The sequence below is a fragment of the Nomia melanderi genome, chromosome 10 (assembly GCF_051020985.1).
Source record: "Nomia melanderi isolate GNS246 chromosome 10, iyNomMela1, whole genome shotgun sequence".
In the NCBI taxonomy this organism is placed as follows: Eukaryota; Metazoa; Arthropoda; class Insecta; order Hymenoptera; family Halictidae; genus Nomia; species Nomia melanderi.
Window position 1 is genome coordinate 11367711 of NC_135008.1, and position 23253 is coordinate 11390963.

The following is a 23253-nucleotide window of genomic DNA, read 5'->3' on the forward strand; positions in this document are numbered from 1 at the left end:
GTATTATTACATATAATTGCGTCGCTCATTTCGATATACTACCTGCCTACAGTTCATGTTAAAAACAGTAAACTGCTAATCACAGTGTGGATAAATTACTTAGGTACTAAAATTACAAACAGGTCTCCATTCGACTTCTACTTATATATGGCACCTATAGAGATATATTTGTAATTACACCTGTTCCATAGACGTGCGAGAATTAAACCTTGTTCAGAACGAAAAAATCATTGAACTTGCTTGGAACTGAATGTTTCACTAAATTTTAAATACGCATTCGCTTATTCGCCAAACAAGTGTCATAAATATCGTTTAATACTCAGCAATTTGTTTCTTACTTCTCGCAGTGCTTAAAATTCGCTTAATTAAAATACTTAACTGATAAATTATTTTGATTTTGGGTCCTAGCTAATATGATGCTAGCAGTCGGCGTCAACGATTGTTTTTTCACATTTATATATATAAAAAAAAGTACATAAATAATTAAAACTTCATGTGATTTTTACATGAAGAAGAAAGCTCGAGAAAAGATTTGTACCGAAAAATGATTTATAAAAACAAGTGTACGAAGAAAGCATAATATTATCAACAAAGTCTTAATTATTTTATCAATCATGTTCCTGTTGTACATTATTTAAAAGTAATTTGGAAAATTTTTGTTCTTGTTGCCTCTTCTTATACGCTGATTCGATTGTTCGTTGAAATGCTAAAAATAATAAATAAGTAATAAACGTTTCCTTGAATGGTATTTAATTACTAGACTGCGGATGTCTGCGCAAATTCATATCTCCGTACATCAATGTATAAAAGTAAGAATTACCCAAAGCTTTAGTTTGTCTATTAACAATTTCACTGTATTTAATATTAAAGAAAGATCCACTGAACGTTGTAGTAATATTCGCAGTCTGTTAATTATTCACCATCGAACAGGACTTCTAGAGTCGAATCCACTTTGTTCATTGCTCGTGTTACGTTCATTTAATTGTTAATGTAGTTACGCACGAAATATCTATCGATACGCCTTACTGGTACATGGAAAGGGCCAATTGATTATGTATGCACAGAAGCACGTTGATAACAATTCATCCCTATTGGTATGAGTTAACGAGAGGGTCAATTGATCGCCCACTGCCAATCAGCCCATATCGCGTACACAACATAAGTTAACAGATTTCATTTACACTATTGACCTGGCCGATCGTTCATTTACTCGATCATTCAGGAATTTAATTAATGATCGAAGCGTCGATGGGAATCGATGAATTACTATGATGTAAAGAACGCGTTCGCCGTGTTCACGTAAGCTGGTAACGGTTGGCCTTGATACGATTATAATCTAGCGAAATGACTTTCCATCAAGCTGCCCTTCATTTAATGGTGGTTTTTAGTAATAACGAAATTGAGGTACAACTTCATTTTCACCGACATAACATTCCTTTATACTCGGTATCATTACGCTGAGTTCGCGTTCATGTTCGAACATATTTTAATCATTACCGAATGAATAAATTCGTTCAAAGAATTTTTTTCTTGTTCCTTAAAAAAGATCTAGACATTTCAAATACTGACGTTATGTGCAGGAAACCTTACGAAATTTGACAAATTGCACCTTCGAAGTTCGAAATATTAACCGGGCGAGAAATTCGGTACCTCTCCTTCTGTACAATCGAACATTTAATCGAAATTATTAATAAGAAAGGTAGAACCGATTGAAATGTCGTTATGCGTTCATCGATAAAGAGATTTTTACCTATGTATTATCTTACATATTATCATCGCACGCTAGATCTCAGTCGTATCATCCGATAATATATTCTGACGAATAATCTAAATGCGATCGGTGCACGAAGATCATGATAACGCGATGCATCGCGCAAGCGTTGTGGATAATACTTCGAAGCATGATTAACGATGATTAATGATGATTGGTTAATGATGATCTTCAACGAATCGCTTACAATTTCCTTTTTTCTTCAACGTAGTGCTGTGTCCACGATTTATCTGCGAATGATGTTATTAAGGATAAAAAGCAGGCGGGAATGAATGATACACGCGAGTCCGAATTCAAGAAGGACGCTCGTCCACCGGAAATAAGGGTCGTATGGCATTTGAGACGCGTGGTCCGACATGCTGGAAAAAATACCACTTAAACTGTTGGCTTGTAATATGTACATAATTTGCCAAGCACTATAAATTTTTAAATCAAATTAACTTCGTTGTAATAGAGCAAGTGTCTTATTAAAAACCAAATTAGTCGAGTACCCAATATCAATTCTTATAGAATTTCGCGGCTCCTAGTTTATACTTCAACTGGTATTCTCTAGTCAAAGTTACCATACACGTCCTCCATAATTTCACTAAAATATTGGACCGCGACTGTTTTTCCAATAAAAATAATTCTCAAAGTAGCGGGAAGGTCGGGGTTAAAGTCCTCAGTGACAGAGATCTCTTCCAATTTGTCGGACTGCGTCAGGATTAATAATTATTTACAGTGCCTTAACAAAACAGTAACTTCGGTAGATCGTTCCTAGACTTATACGATGGGGCCGCGATTCCGTGTCAATAATTTATCACCTATCCTCTTTAGACCTGTATCGTCATTGTTCTATCCTCCGAATACAGATCCCTCTCATGTTTCATGTTTCTCACGCTGGAACTAGTTCTCTCGTTGACGAAAGGAACCGCACTGTCACAATATGTGATCGAAGCTAGTTAAAATAAATATATATGTATATATATGTATATATATATATATATCTCGTCACTTAATATATCTACTAGCGGATCAGAGAGGCTGTCGTCTAAGTTGTGAATGGTCGTCAGCTGTACCAATCGGCACAAATCGCGCAGAGAACAAATCTCGTCGGTGCTCGACCATGCTCAATCCGTGTCCCCGTTCTTTTTTGTTTTTTTTTATGCTGCCTTCCGTTTTATGTTTCCGGGACATAACCCGTCGGGGATTCACGCGATTCAACGAACGAACTAAAACGTCCGCGTCGAACTCGGAGCGAGGTTGCACCGTGACACCGCGGCCGGCCGAGTCCGCGCACTTCCGGCCCACGCTCAGGCGCGCCGGTCAGTTCGTGGCTGTTTAGTTTTTCCGTTGCACGGCCGGTGGTTACAAATATGAATAAACACCCTCACGGTCTCTCATGTCTCTCCTGCTGCTTCAAGCGCCGTTCCCACGGGACGATCGGTTGCAATCCTTCACGATTCCGATGCACCTATTCGAGGGTTGCGGCGAATGAGACGTTCCCGCCGGAAGCGGCTGCCGCCGCGGCCAACAGCAACGTCGCTGGTAACGGCGGAAAAGGTGACGTCTGCTCCGTTGGCATCGTAGCGATCGTCGGGCAATCGTCCGCCACTCCGTAGACCTTCGCGTGATTCACTTCGAGAGCCACGGTCAAGTCGGCCAGTCCTGGGTCGCAAAGCATTGGATTGTCTGGAATGATAGAAAAGAATAGATGATCTCAAATGGGGAGAAGAAATCGCGAAAAATTTTCCTTGCTTCTTTTTCCATGTCAGGAAGGAATCGAAGCTAGTGTTTTAAAAATGCGATCTAAACCTCAAGCATTAAAAGCTGCAGCCGTGATTCAAGCTTTCAGAGCTTGATCGTTCAAGGCTCGAGCTTTCAAAGTTTCAATGCTGAGTTCTGAAGTTTCGAAGATTTTAAGGTTGAGTCTTAAAGCTTCTAAGACACGAGTGTTCTACAGCACTAGTCGAAGGTCTTCGACAACAAGAAAGATTACCTTTTTCACCCGGTAAATTATAACACCGTTTATACGATATTGTTTATACGCGACTAAAATAAAATTTACTTTTGTCTTGTAAAATGGCGTGATTATTATTATTCTGTTCAGCTATGTGAAATAAATAAGTATGTATTTATAAAATTTACACCAGCTATTCTCCCCTATATTTCACTTTTTCGTGTACCGACGGGCTCTATATACGCGATTTTCATGGGCACAGAACATCTCCACGTGGAACAGATACTCCACGTAAATGGAAGGACGAGTGTATGCATGTGCACCCGATATAATGAAATTATCGACAGAATATATAAAAGGATCAACAAATAAATCGAAACGAGGTGGTTGCGACAGATTCCGTGGAAATCGTTTCCCCGGCATCGACGCGTTATTTGTGTCGTTGCGAAGACGTCGCGTCGTAAACAAGCAATCGTGGCCGTTGCGGATGCAATAACAACGCCGGCCAGGGACGATCGTCGCGAATCAAGGTTCGGGATAGGGCCGGCCGGTTGATGGCCGAGAAAGAGGAACAAGCGTTAGCCGAGTGAACAACGGAGCCGCGATAACTGGGGATTCGACATGATAACGGTCGCTGCCACGAAAAACCAGTGCATTAACAATAACAACAGCGGACCGATGTTCGCCGCTCGTATATACAATAAATAATGCGAGATGGCGCCAGGACGGAGGTTATCGCTTGAAATGTAACTCTTGTAACAAAATAATACGCGGCCACTCAGCCGAACGGAGCCACAGTGATTATCAGCCAGTAATTTATTGTCAGCCGCCACCGGCCACTCTCATGACTCGTTCATCCTCTGTCCCGTTTCATCTTGTGCGGTGCGTCCATCTTCGCGACACTTAACGACGCGTTTATTAATTACAAACTGGCGCCCATTCAACGCGTCTACGTCGGACGGCGGTCTCGTTATCCTTGCGAGGGTGGCCGGCGAAATCACGACCCACGTGCACATATATCGCCTCATCGACCCGCTCGTTTCCAACAAACGAGCCGTGATTACGTGCATTTGCGCATCGCGTTCGACGCGATCCGTTCCTCGCTGGCCTTTGATCTAGCACGGTGGCCGATTGCATCGCGTCACGGATTTTCGAAAGTTCGAATACCGTTCGACTACAATTATTTTTCGCACCTTTACGTAGGATTGACCCAGGCGAATCGAATTAAGGTTGATAAGAAAAATTAGAATTAAGGGGACGTTACTAATAAAATGCGAGTAAAAAATTATTGAATCTTTCTTTCACGAATGGAATACAAGACATGAAAAATATTATTTCCAATATAACATACGTGGACTGGATTCTTGCATCGATTCGATTTATTCTCTACCCGATTATAATATTCTTTACAGATTATTTTGATGTCCGTTGTTGTTCGAGATGAACGGATTGAACCTCTAAGAACGTTTCTTTTTGAGAAAACGAACTCATGTAGGTACTTTCATTTGGACAGAGGGCAAAAGGAATACGTTCCATTCAAATCGAGATGTATCGTGCACGCAGGATGAACTTTCCGTTGCTCATTTTGCTTAAAAAATTTGTGCAGTCTCGTAGTCTCTTATCACGGAATCAATTTCAGGGTAGATTTTATCGCATTACAAATTTATACATTGAATATAAAAGTCTCGCAAACGCATCTCGGAAACTGATAAAGTATTTATGTGTGACTTTTTTTTTTTAAACGTGTTCTTAAATTCCCACTTTCTCGAGTCACATGTAGAACAGCTAATCGAAGTCAATGACTCGGGTAACCGATAAAACGTCCATGGATATTTATTAATCCACCGGAGAGTCGCTTATAATAATCTTTTTCAAATACGGAACACGGCAAGAAGAAAGAACGATAAAACAATCTGGAAGTTTCTTAATCTCTCTTCCTCTTTTCCTCCCCCCCCCCCCCCCCCGCCCCTCTATTTCTCTCTCTTCGTTAACGTTTCATCCTCAACTCGAGTACACCTGTGTTTGCCGATATTATTTTTCCGTTCGTACAACGCATACTGTGAGCCATTATCAACTGGTGTTTGTCGTGCGTCAGAAAATGATAAGCAATCGCTGGTTTATCGGGTCCTCCTCGGTAATAACTCTTATCGATCGCAAATACCGTCCAATTCGGCAGAAGGCCAGCTAAAGTTTTACGGTTCACGTCGGTCACGCTTACCTTGAAGATATATACGCAGTACATCCTGAACTCCGTGAACGGTGCAACGTGTGTTCATCACCAGTTCCGGCATCAGGCTGCGTATCCGATTCGCGCTGACGTCCGCCCAGCAGAGAACCGGGAAACCACGGAAGTCCCTCTCAGACAGTGTCACCAACCGATTGTTCGCCACGTTTAGCTCCTCCAGAGACGGTAGCCATGTCTACGATCGTACGGTAGCGTTTCGTTGATTTTCACAGTTTAATCACTTAAAGTTAAACGAACGAAAGAAAACGGAGAATTTTAAATTAAATTTTAACCATTCCCGCTCGAGAGACGATTGTCGATCACCGCACGATTCAACACAGTAAAATTATGAAATGGAAAATTCAATAGTAAATTTTGAATAAGATATCAATATTCGAAACACAGGAATAAAATAGTTCTGTCCCTTAATTTATGCAAGATTCTCCTTTGTGTAAATTGGAAATAGTATCACCGAAATTTCACCTGAAAATAATGGTTATTTGTAATAAAAAGCAAGGGCGCGTCAACTCGAGAGTGCAAGGGGTGCGCCACACCTGGGCGGCAACATTAATAAGGCGGCAAACAACAAGTATCTAATATTTATTTTATGCATATAATATCTAGTTTAATAGTAATGTTTTTCAATTTTTCCAGGGAAAATAAAAGTTTGCACCCAGGCGGCAAGCACATTTGACGCGTCCCTGATAAAAAGTATTCTCGTCTGCAAAGGGTTAAAGCCGGTCATTTGACTGCTTTACGGTACAGTTAGTGTCAATCGATAAACAATTGTGCAGTTTCTTTCACGTGTACCTCTGATGTATCTTCGAGAGTTGTGAGCTCGTTGTGAGAGAGATCGAGGACTTTGAGTCCGTCGAGACCCCGTAGATCGCGTGGCCCGATCGTCGGTCCCAGCGCGTTATGGCTGAGATTCAGCCTTTGCAGCTCCTTCATCCCCAGAAATAACGAACCGTCCAAGCTCCGTAACTCGTTGTGCTGAAGACGCATGTCCTGTATGTTGCCGCCAGCCGTTTCCTCTCCTTCTTCTTCCACTAAATTCTGTGAGTATGAGCAAAACATGTATTCGCCACGCGCGCTTTAAAAAAAAATAGAGATATTTCGAGCTGGGAATCGCCATAAGGTAAAACAAACATTTTTCTAAATATTGTCTCTAGATTGTGACAAATGGTACTGGTATCAATTTAATGTATCTCTTAATCTATAAATATAATAAAAGCGAGGGTAAGTATTGGGAAACTATGATTAGGAACTATGACTCAGCTGACTACGGCCCTTGGTTTCTTTCTTTAACCCTAGATAACTATTCATCTAAATAATCACACATCTAAATAATCACACTTTAAACGTCTGCCAAAACTACAAACGTTACTTTTGAACACTTTTCTACTCTTTAATTAAATACTAATAATATATATCTTAAGTTATGCTACTTTGTTTGTAAAAAGTAGAAAAAATATAAAAATAAGTGTTTTTAATTTGTAGTCTATCAGTCGAATATTTAGTTACAGATTGACATTGATTTAAGTTTAATTATCTAGGGTTAACCTGATCATCTTGGTATTCTTTAAAAAGTATTTAAGAAAGTGTAAAGAATATTTGTCGGCCCTCAACACTGTATAAAAAGTACAGTTGCTATACTTAATAACACTATTTAATATACCTATACTGTGCAACATAGCTTCATTTAGAAAAGACAAGAACAGTAGAACCTCGATTGTCCAGAAAAATGGAAGCTTGAGAAGAACTTGTTCAAAACATATTTAAAAAATTCGATGGTATATATTCCAAGATACAGTCTAAGAGTCCTAATTATTAACTCATTACTTACCGGTAGCCGATTAATAGACTTTACATGGCCAATGCTTATCAAGCAGTTATCTATAACTAGGCTTCCTAAATCTTAAACGTTGAGTGTCTTATGTTTTCAACGTTTTATAATTTTGAATATTAATTCTTGCAACAACTGCTATTAATTGTCACTAATCGCCTACAAAAAGCATGATGTCTTAAGTTTTTATTTTATTTTTATTTTTAAGTGTTGATTATAAGCTAAAATAATCCGGTAATTAATATATTCGGTTCCAATTTAATCAAGATTTTAGAGAATCTAGATTTTGGAAATCATCGACGCGGTTAATCGAGATCCTACTGTAATTTCAATCTCCTACCCAATTGTAATAAATCGATGAAGAATCCATCGATCGTAATGCAGTTTTACTTAACAGGTTACACTTATGGCCGGAGCCTACGTAATGGAGGTTGAAATGCAGAGAAACACAAAGCGTGTTGCTCTCTCCAAGTTCATTACTGTCAGCGTATTTGCTCATAATCCGATTAAAAAATAGTGGATTAATTGCAAATTATCTTGGTTGTCAAAAAAAAAACGCAACAGGATTGTAACGGATAAGTACCTCGGAGGGTGTCCGTCCCCTGTGAAGCCGTCCGATTCTATTGTTCGAGAGATCGAGCATTCGTAGCTCGCGCAAACCACGAAGCGACGCAAAGGAGAACTCGCGGAGCTCGTTGTGCGTCAAGTTTAAACTCTTCAGCGACCTGAGAGGGTAAAGGACACTGTTGCCCCCATTTCCATCGCCATTGCTGCCAACCGTACCGCCCAACGATTTTAAAGAGTTGTGCCCGAGCTCGAGATCTTCCAGCAACTCCGCCTCTATGAAATCCTCCTCTGTCAACTGACGGAAAACATTTCTCTTGATAAAGGGATTGGAAAACTTCCATTTCCCACCGACAACATTTCCAATCTTTTGCAAAAATTACCTTCCCGTGCGAGATTTCCTTCGAAAAATTCTATAATTTGAATCTTCTAAATGTTCTAGGCTATACCCTGACGAGCTCTAAGATATCATGCAATATTCTCTTTTTTCCATTTCTTAGAAACAATCAATTTTCTGAAACGTAGAACAATAGGTTGGAAGTATTGAAGCGTGAAGACGTTTAACGATATAAAAAATGTTTACGGGACTAGCATCGAATTGGGATTGTAGAATTCTTTTATTGGGAATAATAGATTTTTTAAGAATCAGAATACTATTAGCACTAGAAGGAATCGGGTCGTGCTGTTATTACAGTTCGAAAGTAGAAAACGAACGACGAAATGTTCGAAACGTTAAAAACGATTTTAACAGAAACTTTGGGTATAAAACAAATTTGAAATTAGTAAAAATTTTGAAACTCTCGTTTTCCTGAAAGTTCAAAGGGCTAAACGTGAAGCCTTTGAAATGGATCATACGAGAAAAGTCAGATAAAATGGATTATCGGTGAAGACCAGCGTTGGTTGTCCGTTTCAATAAAAATTTAATCCGCAAGACGGAAGCGCACGACATAATAATTACGTTAGGATGCAGTAATTGACTTAATGCACGTAACACTGAACGAACGCCTCCACGTGTTATCATGCACCGCGATCGTGCACTTGCAGTTTACGCATGTTTTGACGAGGTTGTTAGTATGAACGTCAGATTGCAGATAATCTCTGGAAAATTAAAAATCTTCCTGTGAATCAACACGCAACGTATCATCCTCAAATTGCTTTCAACGCTCGATCCGTGTATAAATTATATGCATAACATAGAATAAAATTTAATATGAATTTAATGATAAATTTATTGCTGTTAGATATAATGGAAACTACATAAACGGAATATAATGAAGTTAATACTGTACATAATATAACGTTATTATACATAATGAAATTATTCTGTGAGCTAAATCAGGCTTCCATCGTGTATCGTGTATCACTTTTTGTAGTAGGACGTCCCGAATCAAATAATCCGTGCAAATTAATTGTTGTCTACAAAGGTTCACCCGAAACACGATATATGAAACTTATTTCTTCATTAACACAAAAGAAAAAGAAGTAGACGAACGAAGATGGAATACGAATAATTAAATATTAATGTAAATTTAAATATTGGTAAACATTTTAAATTAAAAAGAAATGTATTGAAAAATATTTTAAAAAAGTGTATTACCTCTTGCAAGTCGTTATACGAGAGTTCGAGGAATTTCAATCGTCGAGCCTTCTGCAACGTGCCGTCCAAGCTGCGAATTTTATTGTGTTGAAGGAACAGAGTCTCCAAGCGATGCAGATAACGAAATTCCGCTGGCAAATGAGTCAGTTTGTTGTCTACCGCATAGAGCATCTTCAAGTTATGACCGGAGGACGGTAGTTCACCGTCCAAGGATGTCAGTTCGTTCGCGTTAATTAGCAGCCACTCCAGCTGATTCAAATCTCTGGAACAAAATTGAATCACGTGGATCGCGCGCCCTTTCCTCCCAAGCAACTTCAAACTGGCGAAAGTGATATGGATATTTCGTGGCTTGGCTAATGTTTCCGTATCACAAAAAACAAAAAAGTAAATTTTCAATGGTTCGAATGAAACGTATTTGCCGATTATTAAACGATCGAATAAGATATATTAACTCCTTGGTTTCTATAGTTTTCAATCGTAGATCAATGACTTTTTGTTATTTATTCAATTATTTATTATTTGTTCCATGAACTAATTGTCTATACTCATTCAAAACAAAATACGTTATTTTTAAGACTGATACATTCGCGTACATTTAAAGAAAAATCAGCAGCCAATTTCTTATCTTTCGTTAGTCATGCGAAACTCTTTGTGTAGATAAGAAATTTACGTATCTCAGATTTATGTGTTCAACAATGACATTACATGTACCAATGAGTAATTCATTATCTACTTAATTAGATGACAACACAGTTTCGTTCAGATTCTCTTGTATACAAATATTCGCGTTCGCCGAAGGATAGTGGGTCGCATACCGATTCATTTAATTTTCTGAAGTATAAATCGATAATAGATAAATGTACGACAGTTAATGGAGAAAAAATTCTGAAATTCTAAAATGCTGGACAGTTCAGATAACTTCGTTGTATTTGTGAACTGGCCTTGATCGTCACGTTTTATTTCTTTCTAACGGCTCGGACGTACACTTTTCAGCGGTGGACACGTGACTAGATCGTTTAATTGTTCTATCCTCCGGATATAATCTGCGTGTGCGTTCGCTTGATCATTCGGTCATCCGAAGAATGACTGCATTGCATCAACGGTGAATAGAGCCAATTAAATAAGAGCCATCGACAGACCGATAAACAGGATGTCCGATTCGTTCTAAGCGCTTCGCGGACAAACAAAAATTTTCAGTAGTCAAGAAATAGGCACACCTTAGAGTATACACACTTGTGGACACGGCTTCAGATAACCACCTTGAAGTCAAGATAAAAGCATGCACATGACGTCACACGTGGAAAAATAGTGGGGGAAGTTTACTTTGAAAGCCGCGAAAGGAAAGTTTTAAGGAAAATTGTAAGAAAAACTCATCAGACTTAAAAACTTATCAAAATATATATTTTACTTTATTAGTTATTAATTTTTATCCCACATTTGTAACTCTGAATAGCGTAGAGTGTGTTTTTATAATTTGTAAATATTAATTAAATTTTAATGGAAACGTTTACTGCCAATGACCAACGTGGTATCACTTCAAGTTGACTTAATGATACGAAAACTGAATAATATAAATGCTTCAAGCAGAGTCCATCGTTTTGAATTATCTTGTGACGTCACGTGTGGACTCTTTCTCCAGTTATGTTGGTTTCACTTCGTCTCTTGTACTCATATTGACAAGTCTACAAGTGTGCATGGTCTAACAATAAGTGACATACCGTAAAGTCCGATTCAAGCTCTGTAAGTGGTTACGACCGACGTGAAGATGCTTCACCAACGGCGGAAACGAACCCGGCACCATTTCCGAAATCGCGTTCCCAGCCATCGACAGGTGCTGCAACGTCGGATTGTACTGAAAGTCAAATGAGAAAAACGTACTTTCAATATTTACGAGTGTTTCATTAGGGGTTCGAAAATCCAATAAAAAGTCGCCAATGTATATTAGAAATAAAATAAAGTGTTACACATGGTTCACCAAAAAACCGCAAGGTCTCCGATCAAATATTGAAACAATAATTTCATTTTAAACACTGGAGTCTTATTATGCATTATTAAATGCATTTCCAGTACGCGTCAACATTTACTGTCAAAGAGGTTGTAGCCCTATAATTTGGATTAATATATAATAATAAATAATTATAACGGATACAATTCCTTTGAATCTTTATTTCTTTTCAAATGAAAAATAAAAAAAGTATATAATATATAAAAATATATTAAGAAATATATAAAAAAAATATATAATGTAATGTAAAATATGTAATATATTTTGTACAACAGTAATTTACATAAATTCCATTCAAACTATGTGTATATATTATGAACATTTTAATCAACGATCGTTTCATATGAATGTATGCCACTTCCTGGTCATATGCATGAAAACATGCTATCTAAGATAGTGTATTATACATAAAATATTTGAATAAATCGATTAACTGCATGAATCCTAAAAATAAAAGGTTGAACGGTTCGAAGGAAAGAAAAGATCGGAATGTTAAAACAGCTGACGCATGTCGGCTCGTACAACAGGAATATTTCGACAGCAGTTTGCGAAGATCGTATTTAACAGTGTCGGCAGAGAGCGATTAATACCGAGGCCGCGGAACATTTAATCGAGAATAGTGGCGGCACGATAGTGCCGAGTGTGAATATTGAAGCAGCATTGTCGAGCGGCACGAGTGCATACAAGCGACTCGAGCCGAAGACGTACGGCCAGGCAGAAACCGATCGATCGGAATCAACAGCTCCGGTTGTTTACTGTCGTCGCGATGAACAGCCTCCTTTTTCGCGATAATCTGCCATACGGGCACCATTATTACATCACAGTTATCTGCATCTGTTTCGTTTTCTCCACGCCGTATACAAATACACGGACAACCGTATTTTGCCGCGGGACAAGCAGCTATCGCTTTTGAATAAACGACTATAACCTACCGAGTGAATCAACCCGCATAGAAAAAAAGGAAAAGAAAAGCTATTGTCAATTATTGAACGTTCGCTCCCGATCACGGTTTCTCACGGTTTTCCGTTTCTTTCTTTGTACTCGATTGGATAATCGTATCGTGGTATTCGTAGGTACTCTCTGTTCCTCTCAATTGCGCCAACATTATTCATGAGTATTTACGATTCGAAACTAGCCGACCGATGAGGTTCGAACGTTATGTAAATTGACTCCGTTAAGAAAAAGCGAACAAAAGATGTTTGCTGCGTTTCTATGATTCTTTTTCCTTTTCTCCCTCCCTCTCTCTATCCCCCCCCCCTCTCTCTCTCTTCACGGTTGAAACGTGTGATAAACAGCACGAGGCAGCCGTGAATAAAAAATCTCGTAAGTGGCACGTATCGTCTGGAGAACGATTGGCGGACTATTCTCTGCACGTGGCCGGTCACGTGCGCCTCAAGCGCCAGGGAAACCCCACCAGGCCACCTAGTTGCTGTCTTCCTCTCCTCGAGATGAATTGTTCGTTCATACGCCGGCCACAAATATGTATTATAGTACAAAGTCACGCGTAACATGCGAAACGTGCTCGGCGGAAAATATCATGCGCTTGTTCAATAGCATTATTTTTTTTTGTTTCTTGCGTGCCGCTCGAGATGTTCCATGTAATATTTGTTGTTCATCAAGAGAAAGGTGTTGACAATGTAATTTACTCGCTCGAGGAAAAAACAAAGGTTGTTAAACGTGACAATATTACACTACATAAGAAAAACCATGTATTAATCGATAAACTACCGCTATTTTCTGCGATCTAGATTGCCCGAAGTCTTGATTAAATTGGAACTCATTCATTCAAATTTGTTGACTGAACTTTAGAATATATACGATAGAATTTTAAAAATATGTTTCATTAACTTTTTCTCGGCTTTGTAATTATTTGGACTGTTAGTCGTTTAATTCGATCCAATGATCGAGGTTCTACTGTATTTCAAGATGGCGACGGTTTACCAATTGGAACACGGTTTTCCTTATTTTAAATGAAATATAGGAATAATTTTGATATTTTTTAATTGTTTGTCAGATTAGAACTAAGAAAGAAACAATACAACGGATCGTAGGAATAGAATGTTCATAAAAATAAATTGAGAGATTTTTCATGTGTGATTAGTGAAGAAGTTTAAATTAGTACTTCGAAATTCTTTTACGCTAGGTGGATCGTCGCTGCGAACAGAAACGCCCGCGAATGAAAAGACAATGCATTCCCAGAGTCAGTCGAAATGAGATTAGATTAAATCAGTTCAATAAATGCATAATTCAAAAGGCGCAAGTGGCACTACGGTCAGAAAAGGTTACATCAACGTTCGTAATTGATAGTCATTAATGGTGAGCTCGTATTCTTCCTGTTTATGAGATGCTCCATATCGATGTCACGATTATCAGTTATTCCTATTGCCCTCTTTTTTCACATGTCTTCTTTGTTAAGAAAACATTTGTTTATTCGCAATTAAAAGACTTTACGTGAACATGCAGAATGTAAAATCTCTTTGACAGTGTTTTAAAAGAATCTTCGTTTGCTAGATGATCGAATAAAATTTCCAGTAGAATTGAAATATTCACTGTGATCTTACCGAAAATTCTTATATGATAAGAGAACATTTGTTTTTGCTACCGGAAATGAACATTTTAATGGTAACAGATACTTTTCATAAAGATCGTTTTTAGAAGTTTTCTCTTGAACGTTTGGAAACTGACCCAAACTATTGAATGACGCTACAGTATTTACAGGAGAAATAAATTTGTTTGAATTGCGATAAACACACGTACCTTAAAGTCATCCGAATCTATGCGACTTATCCGATTTCTGCTGAGGTCTAAGGTCCTCAGCAACGAAAGATGCGACAGAATGTGCCTCGGTATAGTCGGCACTTCGTTATCCGCGAGACTGAGATATTGTGTTCTCCCCAAACCCGCGAAAACGTCGCCGTCCACGATCCTAAAATACAAGAAAACGCTTTTTTTATTTTCCATTAATCAACACACATTTGATCGTTCGCACTACTCTCAGTTCAAAAGTGAAATGAAAATAAAGGCCATCGTGGACTATTGTATATATGTGTGCTTTATCAGCTCCTGTCAGTTACACGTTTCATATAATTGCATTTAAAACGTAGGAACATATTCGAGTTCATAATTCACGTAGAGAAAAGGTGCTTAATATCTTTCAATTTATAGGTAAATTGCTTTAATAATTTAATTAGGCAATTTTAATTTAGCAATAAAATAATTGCTTTTCAAGTAACTACGTCCCTTCTAGAATAATTCTTAAGTGTAAAGAAGAATTTGATTTTCATATAATGAAACATATAAATTGTTCTATGAAAGATCGCCGCAATGCAATACCTTGCCCTTGTAAGTAGTTTATTACAGTTCTCCGTTGTAGCTCGTGTGTTTCATTATATTCTGTGAACACGCTTTTGTCATGAAATGATAAAGATCTCAAGCCGATCTCGCGAGATAATTCTCGAAATTGAACTCGAATTGTCTGGCTGTTGAAAAATTTCGAATGGAATTCACCGATAGCAGCGTTATCTCCGGCTACGAGCAATCGCACATCGAGCAACGTGTGACCGTTGTAAACACATGGCCGGCGCGCGATACGCAATCAATCCCCAATTATCAGCGGCGAAACGAAATTATCGCTCGTTGTCCTAGTCACGGATCAAAGGAAGAAACTCAAATTCCCTGCTGAATAGTCCAGTTAAAGAAAGGATTGACCCATTCACTAATATCAACGAAGCTTCATTCCAACTGAAAAAAGAGCTCGCGGAAAGTATTCATGAACTAATCCGTGAAACTGGGAATAAGAAATACTAACTCGTTTTTTCTATAGAACGATCCATTTATATAAAAGTGAAGTAAAATGTTCATTCATTTTCTTGTATCCAATATACTGACGTTCGTTAGAAGTATACGAAATCTGCAGACTAATTACGAGAAACAAGATTTTTCAAAAAATGTTCTAAAACTTCTTCAAGTTTCCCTAACGTTGTAACAGCTCAACGTTACAGGAAGCAACAATTAGAAATGAAGTCTAACTTGATTCCTCCGTTTGAAATTATTCACGGCACATTAATTGCAAAGAACATTAAACATGAATCCTACAACTCTGTACTTTCTCTTAAGAATAACAATAACTATAAGGTGGAAAAAAATGTTGATCAATGTTATTCAGAAGATCGTTGGATGTCGTAGATCTTGGGTGGTTGCGCAAAAATTTGATCAAGATACCAAGGAAACAATGGAACGTCCAAAATCGTGGCTCGCCACGGTCATTATCGCTCGATTATTCACATAACGTTGGCTCACAGCGTTTCGTTATTTAATTATTCCAAAGCGATAAGCGCGCAGGGCCCGCCTGATAACTCGCTGGAAGAGGTCAGTCGTGATTAAGATTTCATTCTCGCGCCGATCTCCTCTCTTTTTCTGTCTTTCGCGTGAAGACGCATTCCCGATCGTCGTCCGCGCCTTCCTCAAGGACTTTCGTTTTCTCTCATCAGCCGCGAGGTGCGCGCGGCCTATCAGGATAATCAAGGAAGACCAGTGTTCGTCCTTTGCGCCGTCCTCACGACCAAGCGACAATCGTTTTACCTAGGAACGAGGAAATTCGTGATTCCCGATCATCTCCGCGATCGACGAACACCGAACGACGATATCACGTGGCGCCTCATATGTTATTCCGTTCGAATCGGTCATTTCCGATCGAAGTCTCTTCGAATCGACACACTTTCGCGTCTGTCTTTATACAACTATATTCTTTCCACGTAATTTTCGCAAAAAAATGAATTTTTCAGCAGCGTTCGAGAGCCCAAAAATTATAAGCCTAGCCTCGTTATCTGTGTATTATTTAATACATTATCGTTAGCGGTGTAAAAATATATAGGAATAATAAGCGACTCGTGACGATAAACGTAAAGATTATAGCTGTCGCCTATACAGCTGGCGTACGTTTTGCGGTGGACCCAGCATTTTACGAACTCGATCGATTCCGCGAAACGCGCCACGCTCAACCATTCGGAAAAGGTTTCCGGCAGTCAACGGCCGTTGATTCGCGAAATAATTACGCTAATTGGAGCCGCCGCGTCGTTATATAGAACCATCTTTGCTCAGTACTCGCAACATCAGACGATGACCTTTTCGCGATGATATTGTCGCTGGTATCAATGCATAACACGGTGCGCTCGAACGCGTGCTCTTTTGCGAGGTCCAGTCGATAGACATTCCCTCGAATACACCTGAAACAATTACGTCACGAGACCGCCTTGCCGTTTTTTCTTTTTCGCTTCGTTTGTCGCCTGAAATCGTATTTCTTCTTGAAAGTTACACTTGGCTTCTAAGTGATTAAAGAATCTCATGGTCAGACGAGCGAGAGTTCTCCACGATATTACTATTCACCGTTAATGTTCGGTTATAAATGAAGATCGGATCTTGCGTTGCTCGCGACGAGTAAGTAGCAGTGAACATCTAATTGAAGTTCCGTTTATCTTCATTGTTCTTTGCAGTCGTGGGTAGTTGAATCACGTAATTCGTTTGTTTGCACAACGACAAGGAACTTTCGGAAATTTGTAAATTCAGGTTCTTTGGATTTGTGGAGGTGAAAACAGCTCTCAGTGGTTAATTCGTATTTTCTTGTTCTTCCGCGCGATTTCGAGGCCACAATAAACATTGAAAAATCGTTATGCGCGAAACATTTCACGCTCAACCTTTCATTCGTATTATTTTGAAGATATTATAAAGAAACAGAGAACTAACTAACAAAAAAGTTGCCTAATAGGTCCATCTGTAAATCACCCACAGACCTATAAAGTTAGTAGAAATATCAAAACGTTCGGATCGCAGAATGTTCCTTATAAATACATTTCCATCATTTATACAAGTATTAGATTGTTTCTGTCGCTGGCAACGATATTCAATACGCCAGAAATCTTGATTAGTTAGCAAAGCTACTAGCAAAAGCGGAGGCAACAGAACAGAATGGATCGCGCGGAAGATCGAGTACTATGCATTCGTTACACACGAATAAAACGAAGGAAATTTCTGGGACAAGCTAACATCTCCAAAGCATCCATTCCTATCGTTCGATGGTTTCAATGTTCACAGTAATCGGTGTGGCGTCCGCTTTCTCGTGCCAATTTTCACGAGATAATCCAGCAAAACGGGAATTCGCGGTAACATCACACACAATCGGCATGCGTCGATCGCAGAAGTGTTCACGTGACGACGGTGAGGGGAGGGGGGAGCCTCCGTGGCGAAGATAAATGGTAAAACGAAAATGTGGAACGTCGACGGAACCTCGAGCTTCCACAAACGCGATACGTGTTTCGTCGGCCGAATGGTGTGCGCGTGGTTCGAGGCGAGCGTGGCTGATATCACTTATCCGCGGGCCGCCTATCGTCGTCTTACGATTTTCTTCGACTCGCGTAGAGTTTCCTCGGCCTCGCTGGCCGCGACGTCTTCCACGAAATGATCGAGGAAGATTCCTTGGAGCCGCGAGGTCGATCGAAAGTGTGTTCGTTTGCTTCGTCCCGAGGCGAACGACGGCGACACCTTTTTTTCCAGCCGACGAGAAAGAAAGAAACACCCTTTCTTCTCGCTCTCTCGACGATAATATCGGGAAAAAAGATGAAACAGTTGTGCGACCTTTCGAATTGTCGGGACAGCAGGAACAGAGGAAAAAATAGCTGCGTACCGTACACGGTGGCTCGGCCGACGCGTGTTTAATAAACACAAAAAGAATCGGTGATACACGAACGCCACAACAAGTCCGGACTGATATACCGTTTCATCGCGAGAAAACAGAAACTAATCTGAACGGTCCGCGGAGCTGAAAACCACGGAGCGAGTTGTCCGGGAGACGCGGTGAACGTTTTGCGAACGAGAGGAATCATAGATCGAAGTATGTTCTTTGGTTGTACGCCAAGTTCCAGGAGAAAGGGGGTTGACAGTTCGTTTGAACAAAGTTTCCTTCATTTTCAATTGGTCCCCGGTGATTACTTTGGGAGGAGTTTAAAGGGAATGTTGTGCAGGGTGAAACTTAGGTGTGTTGTGAAAAAGATGCGCGAAAGACGTAGGAGATGATTGTTATTGAACTATCATCTATACTATCAATTTATTGTTTTGCGGAAACATAATGGTTTGCAAGGTTTTAGACATAAAGAAGTGTTTTCCTTTCTCGAAGACGCCGTGTATATGTAAATTCGTAGACCATTTACGAACAGCCACTGAAAGTCTATATGTATCAATTACCTCGTTACACCGATGACTGCAGCATACGTGTATCATCGATTGAAAGTGAATAAAATCTGATTCAACAATGTTAGATTGAAACAATGTATAAAAATTGATTCGATATTTCTATCAATCGTTACGTTATTAGAATGTATCGGATTAATTTCACTCGGATGTTAGAGTAAAATAATATTCGTTTCGAAAGTACAAATGCGTATTTGAATAATTACTTGTTCTTGTGAATACCTGAACGAACGTTTTGTCCGCAACCTCTAATCTGTTATTCAAACAAAATTATTCTTCCCTTTGAACCGTGACCATTGACATGTGAGCGACGCGCATTATTCTTTAGAAAGGTAGTCAAAGTTATCTAGATAAAAATTCCTGAGTAATAAATGACGACATGAAAATGAACCATTCATATATCGCTTGTCTTCGAAGACAAAAAAAATTAATTATTTAAAAATTAATTGGAATGTTTGCACAATCGTCTGCAACAGAGCCATGAATATTGCAGAAATTAAACACTTTCATAGAATAATCAGAAGAACGAATAAGGAGGCAGCTGTTTGGGCAAAGTACACATGATCACAATCGCATATTCCGTGACTATTTTTAATGCATTTTGTTAAACTAAACAATACCATACTCGACACCTTATCAAAATCTCCATTGTACAACACTGCGATGGATGGTTGAACAATTTAAAACGTACTGCTCCTATTTGTAATCGTTTAACACGTCCCAGAAAATATTGTGCATTTCCCATCATTATCATTTCCATCCCTACTATGGTCTTAATACATCGAAAGGGCTAGAATGTCTAATAGAGTAGTAACAAACAAGTTTCGCTAAACTTTTTTAACACTTGACCAGCGAGATGGATAATTTTTAGTACAAACAATAAGATCGCGTTATTCAAGCTTCCCCGCGAGTTTCATGGTAATTCCAACAGAAGCACACACGATTAAACACGATTTTCAAGGAAATGCTCGTGTCAGCTAACATTTACGACGGTCTAGACTCCAGCTCGCAAGTGCAGGGTGAACGAATCAAACATTCGAACACCCGATATTTGCCAAGACAAGTCAACATTCCCTCATCCCCGGCAAGAAGATCCACTCACCCCAGATGATCATGGTTCAGCTCGAGCTTCGTGATGGACATACGTAGCTCTTTGAAATCGTGGCGGGATATGTCGCGCAGGTTCGAGTGCGACACCCTTAGCGTGATCTGTTGCTCCGCGGTGAATTTGCCCCTTAATGCTCCGGCGACCTGCTCGAACGAGTCCATACGTTCGCACACCACCTCGATCCGCTCCCCGTGCGCGTAGTGGCCTGCATTGTTAGCGGTATTCGCGACGGCAGCGGCGGCCGCGGCCGCGGACGTGGCTGGGTTGATAACGGGACCGGAGAACCCTCCCTGTCTGCAGGTGCACGGGCTTATCTCGCGGCGCACCGCGCAATGGAGGCTCGTGCTGGCCGCCAGCCCTAGGAGCGTGTAAAGCAACCCGGACATGGTCGTTCGTCGAGAGAGGGTCAAAACGCAACCGCGATCACCATCCAAAACCAGGCGCACAAGTATCCGCGCTGGTCAACTGGCCTGTCCTCTCCACGGGCCACACGAAACCATGCGCACCCCCTGCGATCCCAAACACCTTTCGCCGATCCCTCGATCACTGAACACTGGACACACTCGTTTTAACCGTTTAGCTACCGGGCTGCCCCGCGAACTGCTCTTCGACGAGCACTCGCCGAGCCGGATCGTCTACTACCCCCTTCTCGACGCGTCCCGTTCCGAGCACTGACAACTACGATGTACCAGAGATTCCGGGAGATCGAAACTTTAGGCGCGTCCCACTGATAAATATCGAACCGCAAAATTCTTCTTTTTTCAATGGAATCAAACTGCGTTGGGGACGAAGAGGCACGAAACGCGCAAGACGTTGCGTTGAAAGGGAGAGCGGGGAGGGTTGAAACTCCGATTCCGGATAGAAACACTCGGGCACTCGTTCACCGCCACTAACTAACTCTAGACTGACACTGGTCGGACACGACTGACAGCTACGTATTATCTACACTGTCGCGATCCACACCCCGAACGGGGTATACGTGTATATACACGTATGTTCACTGCTGAAACGCGGGTGAAAGCTGGCTGCTGTGCGTCTATCTCCGTGTATCTATCTCTCCCTCTCTCTCCATCTCACTCTCTCTCTCACTCTCTCTTTCTCTCATACATACACGCTCCCCCTCTTTCCCTGACTCTCTCTCTGTCTATCGGTTTCTTTTTCTCCCGTTCGTGCCGGACACGAAGGAGGCTTATCGTCGCCAATGGGCCCTCCTCTTGGCGCCACGAACGCGGCAGCGGCATTAAACCGCGGCGCGCCGCGCGAGACTTACTTATAGTCGCAACGTCGTGCCGTGGCGCGGCGCGGCGTCACGCCTCCGGAAGGGACTCCAACGGCTCCTCCTCAGGACTCGTACATTATGTGCGTAACTGGTGCCTTCTCTTCTTTTGCTCCGTTCCCTCTCGCTTTTCCGTCATACACGGACGCCTCTTTTTATCGATGATCCGTTTATCTCTCGTAAGACGGTCAGCCGGAAGCTTTCGTCGCGCGAAACAACCGCGCGGTGGCCGCGGGCAGCGCGGCGCAGCGCCACTTCCGTCGGACTCAAGGAGCCGCCACCCTTTCGTCGCGGCGTAATTAAACGAGAGTTTCTTCTACGAGCGTTGACGCCGGCAATCCCGGGACAGCACAGTTTCACTTTTTTACACTGTACGTGATATCGACGCGGATTCTTGCAGCTCGGTTTGGGCTGTTGGACGGGGGTCGAGAGTGAAACTTTCATCCCTGAGATGTTTTTCTCGAATGAAGTTAACGAGGTGCGTGTAAGATCCAGCTTTAACGTGGAGTTTCATGAAACGGAAGGAATGTTTGGAATATAAACAGAACTGTTGTACCAACAACACTTACAAGAATCGATAAGGTTAATGGACGGTCAAAGAAGATCAATAGAGACGCTGCTCGATTGTAATTAAAAGTGAAAGTTAATATTGATGATATGTTTATCTTTTAGAGATGGAATGCATCACGCAACCGTGTGCTACAAATTTTTCAGTTGCGGAACATATACTCCGATGCGGATCGAAGCATCGCGCGTCAGATCGACACGACTTGCAATGCGATGCACGACCGTTTTACACCGGTGTCCAGACAACTGATGATCTGCGCGCAGAGACACTGTCAACAATCACCGGGTAATGATCACCGAGTTATCGGGAAGAAGGATCGAAAGGTGACGAAAAAAAAATGGAAAGAATGAAATGAAAAAATGAACGAAGGCGAACATCCGCGATCGAAGTTTTTCTCGACGACAGCACCGAACGCTCGGTGCCGACGTACTGCATATGCGAAGGCAGTGTTTGCACCGATAACGAGAGCATTGCTCAACTTTTGACCTTTGCTTAGCTGCTCCGGGGTCCGCAGGCTGAAAAGAAAATACCAGATAATTCGCTAGCGGGTACTTCTCTATTTCTTTTCACGCTTCTCCCCTTCCCCTCCGACCTCGCCGTAACTATGGACCGTCTCTTTCCAGGCTCCGCGTCTCTCGTCTTTCTCGCTCCATTGCAGTGGCTAGTAGACCACGTAACGAGCGACACAGGGACCGCGTGAAACGATCGCGATACCTAGCAAGCAAAGTCGCATCGTAATTGTATCTCGATGATTATTCGGGGATCGAAGATGCGAGAACGATCCGTGTATTTAATTACCTCGAGTCATGTTATTTCAAAAACGACGATGTGCGAATTGTTAGACCACTGTTGTGAAAAAGCAAACAACAAAATCGTCTTGCTTTTCTTTTGCTTGTTTTTGTTACATCCTGTTCGCACTTCGTTAACTTGTACTTAAGGTATTTTTAATGCGACATGCGTAATTTTGGTATTTTTAATGATAATATTACCGTTTGGCAAGATTTTTTATTAATTTTTTTGCTGCTCCTTTCGATTTCCTCCAAGCTGCTCTGTTTTACCAGTTAAATTCCTGCGTGAACAGTTTGTGAACACTTCCGTTAATATTTTCATCTT

At 40.7% G+C, this 23253-nt stretch overlaps 1 protein-coding gene across 1 annotated transcript; it reads right to left on the minus strand.

Annotated features, from left to right (window-relative positions):
• Positions 1-134: 134 nt before the first annotated feature.
• Positions 135-21666, minus strand: ltl (leucine-rich repeat-containing larval translucida). The gene is made up of 8 exons (XM_076371787.1): positions 20291-21666; positions 14704-14872; positions 11660-11793; positions 9942-10203; positions 8364-8642; positions 6745-6990; positions 5929-6130; positions 135-3442 (listed from the first exon to the last, which is right to left on the minus strand). Exons 1-8 carry the CDS (start codon positions 20680-20682, stop codon positions 3225-3227), a joined length of 1902 nt encoding a protein of 633 aa, XP_076227902.1. The 5' UTR covers positions 20683-21666; the 3' UTR covers positions 135-3224.
• Positions 21667-23253: the final 1587 nt, after the last annotated feature.